Source organism: Priapulus caudatus, unplaced genomic scaffold (genome assembly GCF_000485595.1).
Source record: "Priapulus caudatus unplaced genomic scaffold, Priapulus_caudatus-5.0.1 Scaffold382, whole genome shotgun sequence".
Classification (NCBI taxonomy): domain Eukaryota; kingdom Metazoa; phylum Priapulida; class Priapulimorpha; order Priapulimorphida; family Priapulidae; genus Priapulus; species Priapulus caudatus.
In genome coordinates, this window is record NW_014577443.1 from 128353 (window position 1) to 135807 (window position 7455).

The 7455-nt window shown below is 45.6% G+C and overlaps 1 protein-coding gene across 1 annotated transcript in view; it reads right to left on the bottom strand.

The window, feature by feature from the left end:
* Positions 1 to 189: 189 nt before the first annotated feature.
* Positions 190 to 7455, bottom strand: part of LOC106809768 — a 17439-nt gene continuing 10173 nt past the window's right edge. The window contains exons 4-5 of the mRNA XM_014812969.1: positions 1603 to 1743; positions 190 to 1300 (exon numbers count right to left, since the gene is read on the bottom strand). Coding sequence (XP_014668455.1) covers positions 442 to 1300; positions 1603 to 1743 — 1000 coding nt within the window. The 3' untranslated portion in view covers positions 190 to 441. The remainder of the gene's footprint in view (positions 1301 to 1602; positions 1744 to 7455) is intronic.

Consider the following 7455-nt stretch of genomic DNA (forward strand, 5'->3'; position numbering starts at 1 on the left):
AATAATTATTATTATAATAATAACACAATTTTGCTATTCATAAATGACAACAATGCACAGTTAGCATCGTAATTATTATATAATAGTATTATTATAATAATAACACAATTTTGCTATTCATAAATGACAACAATGCACAGTTAGCATCGTAATTATTATATAATAGTTATAATTATAAACACACTGACACTTTGTTGACGCTGATTTAATAATAATAATAATAACAACAACTATAATAAAAATACTATTTATGTAACAATTAAATACCAGAAACGTAACTCAATATCAGCATTAGTTTGAACACGTGTCTATTTTTAACAGCGGATTCAAAATACGCGCTTAATGATGTGACGCAATATACACATGCCATCATCTGACGTCATCCCACGTCCCTTCGCAAGTGATCGCTCTCGCGAAATTCCCTCGTTTGTCGTCTGCAATTTACGGCGTTAATTTTGGAACGTAAAACTTCGTCTGCAACTTTTTCATTTTGAGCAAGTTGACACGGTTACTTGTGCTGCCCTCTCTCGGCGGCGTGATTTGGTTCATCGTGATTACGTCACTTTGTTTTTTCGATATTAAGTTTTTTGATAGGGAATCATCGACATAGTGATTGTGAGGAAAACTTAAAACATTATTCACACTACTATCGCTATCAACCGATCTAGAATCGCTATATTTCGGACTCAACGACCCAAACGGAGAACTCTGGTCATAAATATCCAATTCTTCTGGCGGCCATATTTCTTCGTCGTCTTCCGGAACGGAAATCCGCGCATCTGGACCGTCTGGATTAAGTCCTCCCGTGACGTCATCACCGGACGTGACGTCGCCACGCCCGCATCTCGTCGTTGCGTCTCGTCTGGCGATCGCTTCATCGGATCCCCGCCAGGTGTCGCCGGGTTGCGCCGCCAGGGCGCGCTGTTCGACGCTCTCACGCAGCAGACGATGGTACTCGAGCGCGATGCGAAACTCGACAAGCTTGCTACGGTACTTGTCCCGCCGCGCGCGCAGCGTCTGCGCATGCGCCGTCAGCGCTCGCACGTCCGCCTCCAAGCTGTCCCGCTGGCGCGACAGTACCGCCATGTTGCGGCGCGACGATCGCAGCGACGTCACCTCGCCGCGCAGTGACGTCACGTCGTCGGCCAGCAGCTCGTAGTCGGAGTAATCGATGAGTCGTCGGTTGAGTTCGTCGTCGAGCGAGCCGACGCTCGTCTGCAGGTCACGTGTCTCGGCGCTGAGCGCTGAGTGGACGGCCTTGAGTCGCTCGTTCTCGGTGACGGTGTCCTCCAGCGCGTAACTATGGCAACGGACGAACGAGAGAAAGAATTTACGTGCGAGTGTGGTAAAGAGGACGTAGCAAAGTAAATATGTTGTTTACATTAATTAATAAAAAATAAGGTAAAAAAATATAATGAAATATAATTAATAAGATGTGGCAAGGTAAATATGAGGAAGTACGCCAAATATAGAAAGCATCAGCCTGTGAAATAATACGTCACTGTGAGGATAAAGGAGTAAATAACAGACGTAGAATATGTAATAACGTATAACGGGAAATACAGACGTACAAGGATCATCAGGTTCTTAGCTGCTATATACCTTGCGCTCTTCACGTTTTCGAGTTGGCTCACTACGTGGCGCCACTGTCGCTCGGCGTGGCTAGCATGTAGGGGCTGCGAGCCTTCCTCGTTTTCCTCCTCTATAACGTGCTGCTCTACCGCCTTGTAACCGGAGAGGAGCTGCAAGGAGACGACGCTTGGGGGTAAACACAGGCGGGTAGAGATAGATGGGGAGAAGGTAATGGGGAGAAGGGTGGAGAGCAGGATCTCTCTCTCTCTCTCTCTCTCTCTCTCTCTCTCTCTCTCTCTCTCTCTCTCTCTCTCTCTCTCCTTGATCTGAATATTCTCTTACGCGGGTCATTGCCGCTGTCGGCAGCAACGCCCCCGAGGATGAGAATGGATAATTCCATTTCTCTCCCACTGGTACGAGGAGGGAATGTGGACGATTGATCATTCCGTCAGATAAATTGGTGCATGGGCGGCGGACACATAGTGTATACACGCGTTAGCCCGCGAAGCAAACAGTTTGCTTATACGTGGTGTGCAACTGGCCGTGACTGGAAACTGATGATGAAGATGTTGATATTATATACAGTACGGGCGAACCGTACCACATGGAATCACAAGATACCATATTATCAAGAGCTCATAATAGAGCGTCCCTATTATGAGCTCTTGATATTATATAGGACAGCATACTACAAGGGGATCCAGCTAGATGCATTTGCGTCGATTGCGAATTTTATTTCTACCGTTGCGATCATGCATGCCAGGCTCGTATTCTGAACAAATTTCTACGGATGGCGGCGGGTTAATTTCAGAACTCGGTAATGATGGTGGAGGAGCGCAGTTGTCAGTCAACAAGCGCATGGTGAGGCGTAGTCCGAGTTTCCTCTGACCAATGCCCACACCGACGATTTTTGGTGGATTTAGTGTGGGTTTGATCAAAACCCCCACTGAAGCCACCAAAGATCGTCGATGTGGTCATTGGTCAGAGGAAACTCGGACTAGGTGAGGCGGCGATGGGCCTGCGACGAACGTTTCACTGATGACCACATGGTGATTTACATTTCATGTGTGTTACATTCTTAAAAAAATGAGGAAGCTAGCTACCTTCTTGCCTCCTTAGCGGCACCGTCCCGCATGCTGTACACGTGCATGAATGAAAAGCATGGATTTTGCCTTGCCGACTACACGCACTATAGCGTACTTACTCGCCTCACATCACTACACTCCGAGCGATCTTCTCGCTCTCACCGGATCTCACAGCAGCAATCGTGGATATTAGCCCGTGATTATTAATAAGTCTCGGCTTGCAGCAGTCGGTATCACCTGTTGTGTGGACCGAGCAAACACTCGTGTTCGTAGATGGCTGTTTACGCGCAGCCATTGCCCCTTGTCAAGTGAGCATCAAAATTATCAATAACCTGTGCGAGTGTGCGTGCCTGTGAGCGTGCGCGCGTGCGTGCGGGGGAGACGAGTGAAGAGAGGAGAGGGGGAGAGAAAGAGCGATATGTAAGTGCGCGCGCGAGAGAGTGATTGAAAGAGACACACAGAGAGAGAGAGAGAAGACAGACAGACAGACATACAGACACACAGACAGACAAACAGAGGGTGAGAGAGAGCAAGAGAGGAAGAGAAAGACAGGTCGTTAGAGAAAGAGAAAGAGAAAGAGAGAGCGAGAGAGAGAGAGAGAGAGAGAGAGAGAGAGAGAGAGAGAGAGAGGGAGAGAGAGAATCAGAGAGCGAGAAAAAGAAAGAAAGAGAGAGAGAGCGAGAAAGAGAGAGAGAGAGAGAGAGAGAGAGGGAGAGAAAGAAAGAGAGGGGATAGATGGTGCGAGAAGGTTAGAGGAAATAAGAGGTAGATGGAGAAAGGGGTGAGAGGAGGAAATAGAGTAGGGAGAGAAATAATATATTATAAATATATTAAGAAAGTGAAGAGAAAGAAGGAAAGGATGAGATTGGAGGGTTTTGCAATGTAGTATAACTCAAGTATAAATAAAGAATTAAAAGTAAATAAATCATTACCTTTTTGGATGATTTTGTAATTGGTATAAATTTAGAATACATCGTTCATACGATCACTTTTGCATACTGGCTATACACACTTGACAATATTCAAATGAGCAATTTGCAAATACGTATTACTGCATGACTTCGGAATCTATACGAACGAATTGTTGTTTTTACAGAGCATATCATAACGACAAATGTGCACGCCTCTTAATGGCATTTGGGCATATATTTCTGACCCGTTCAAGAAAGCTGATCAGCAAGAATCGAGTGCAATATGCGAAATAATGACATGCTTTTATTATTTATAAAACTAGTACAATAATACAAGTATATAACAAGTACACTGCTACAGTAAGACGACGATCCCTTTAACCCATGGCCAACACTGTCTGTCCCCACGTTACAGCGTGTGCAAACACACGCTGCACGATGTATACTACACGTACAATGTATCTATTTATCTATCCATCAATCCATCCGTCCGTTCGTCTGACCGCCCATCCGCCCGTCCGTCCGTCCGTCCGTCCGTCCGTCCGTCCGTCCGTCCGTCCGTCCGTCTGTCTATCTATCTATCTATCTATCTATCTATCTATCTATCTATCTATTTATCTATCTGTTTATCTATCTATTTATCTATCCATCTATCTATCTATCTATCTATCTATTCATCTATCTATCTATCTATTTATCTATCTACCTATCTATCTATCTATCTATTTATCTATCTATTCATCTATTTAGCTATCTATTTATCTATCTATATATCTATCTATCTATTCATCTCTCTATCTATCTATCTATCTATTCATCTCTCTATCTATCTATTTATCTATCTATCTATCTATCTATTCATCTCTCTCTCATCTATGGCGTATCCCATCTATGCTAGTCTAGTGCTATCTATCTAGTCTAGGGGTCTATTATATTTATGGCTACGTCTATCCTGAGTCTATGCTACTCTATCTATCTACCTATCTACGACTTTTTTTTGACCTATTTATCTATCTATCAATCTATCCTATCTAATCTACTATCCTATCTATCTATCTATTTATGTTATTTATCTATCTATCTATCTATCGCTATCTATCTATCTATCTATTATTTATCTATCTATGGCTATCTATCTATCTATCTTCTATCTATCTATCATCTATCTATCTATCTGATCTATCTATTCTATCTATCTATCTATCTATCTATCTATCTATCTATCTATCTACATCTATCATATCTATCTATCTAATCTATCTATCTATGACTAAACACCCGGCCGTGCCATGGCATTTATCCATCCATCTATCGTATAACACCTGAAGAATCCAGATTTTTTCGCAACCCGTATCGCCTCTGTCGAAAGGAGAGAAAACTACAAAACGCCGAACGGAGGAGGCCCCTGGGGCGGACAGAGAGCATGGACAAGACACCTAGCGCCACATCAGCACGGCCGGATGATAACTTATAATGTGATGACGTGAATGACGTGATAGCGTGATGACGTGATCTGCATGATGGGACGTGATAGCGTGAGAACGTGATGGCATGATGTACGTGATGACGTGATAGCGTGATGACTTTGATGACGTGATGGCAATGGATGACGTGATGAATGTGGATGACGTGATACGTGACTGACGTGAATGGACGTGATGACGTGATGCGTGATGAGTAGATGGCATGATGAGCGTGATGACGGCCTCGATGATGTGACTGACGTGAATGACGTGATAAGCGTGATGACGTGATGGCGTGATGAACGTGATCATGATGACGTGAATGGACGTGATGACGTGAATGACGTGATGGCGTGATGGCATTGATGACGTGATGACGTGATGACGTGATGACGTGAGGACGTGATAGCGTGATGGCGTGATGACGTTGATGACGTGATGACGTGATGAACGTGATTGACGTGATGACGTAGATGACGTGATGACGTGAATAACGTGAGTGACGTTGATGACGCTCTCACCACACTGACGTGCATGATCGTGATGACGTGATGACGGTGAAGCCGTAGACGTGTATGACGTTGATAGCGTGATGGCGTGATGACGTGATGACGTGAATGACGTGAGCTGACGTGATGACGGTGATGGCGATGATTGCACGTGATAGCGTGATGGGCGTGATGACGTGATGACGTGATGGCAATGATGAACGTGGATTAGCGTGATGGCATGAATGACGTCGACTGCACGTGATGATGAGTGATGACGTGATGAAGTGATACGTGATGACGTGATAGCGTGATGGCGTGATGAACGTGTGACGTGATGGCATGATGACGTGATGAACGTGATGACGTGATGCCGAGATAAACGTAATGAGTGAACGTGATGAAACTGAGACGTCTGATAGCGTGATGAACGTGATGACGTGATAGCGTGATGACGTGCATAGCGTGATGGCAGAGACGTGATAGCGTGAATGGCATGATGACGCTGATGACGTGATGATGTGATGACGTGATGACCGTGGATGACGTCGATAGCGAGTGAATGACGTGATTAAGCGTGATGGGTGATGACGTGATGGCATGATGACGTGATGGCATGAAGCGTGATGACGTGATAACGTGATCTGACGTGATAAGCGTGAAGACGTGAATGAATGATGATGTGATACGCGTGATGGCATGATGAAACGTGAATGACGTGATGGGCATGACGTGAATGACGTGATGACGTGATGGACGTGATGACGTGAATGAGCGTGATAGGCGTTGATGCATGATGACGTATGACGGTGATGATGTGATGATGTGATGACGTGATGACGTGATACGCGTGATGGCGTGATGACGTGATGACGTGATGACGTGATGGCATGACGTGATGACGTGATAACGTGATGACGTGATAGCGTGATGACGTGGATGACCGTGATGATGGTGATAGCGTGATGTGCAAGATGACGTGCATGAACGTGATGGCATGGCGTGATGACCGATTGATGACGTGATGCGTGATGGACGTGATGAGCGGTGATAGCGTGAAGCGTGATGCATGATGACGTATGACGTGATGGACGTGTTCGACGTGATGAGCGTTATGACGTGATGAGCGTGATGACGCTGATGGGCTTGATGCACGTGATAAGACGTGACTTCGACGTGATGCGTGATGACTGTGATGGCGTGATCGAACTGATGACGTGATAGCGTGATGAACGTGATGGCATGATGACGTGGATGACTTGATAGCCGTGATGACTTGATGACGTGATGGCATGATGACGTGATGACGTGATGATGTATGACGTGATGACCGTGAATGACTGTGATGGCATGATGGCATGACTGACGTGATGGCTGGTGGATGACGTAAGATGATGTGATAACGTGATGACGGTGATGACGCTGATGACGTGATGGCGAAGATAACGGTGATGACGTGATGACGTGAGGACGTGATGACGTGATGACGTGAGGACGTGATGACTGATGAGCGTTGATAGCGTGATGCGTGATGACGTGATCAGCGTGGATGACGTGAAGACGTGATGAGCGTGATGACGTGATGAACGTTGATAGCGTGATGAACGTTGAAGACGGTGATGACGTGATAGCGTGAATGACGTGAAGAGCGTGATGACGTGATGCGTGGATGACGTGATAGCGTGATAAAGCGTGAATCGGCAATGATGCAATGATGACGTGATGGCATATGACCGTGATGACGTGATGGCCGTGATGACGTGATAGCGCTGATGACGTGATGCGGTGATGACGTGATAGGCGGATGGCGGTGATGACGTGATACGCTGAGGCTTGCAGTTGATCGTCCTCACACTTTCGCTTCTGCGTTTCTTAGTCTTGTTTTTCTCTCTGGTTATATCTGTTTCGCGATCTCTCTCACTCTCTCTGATTGACA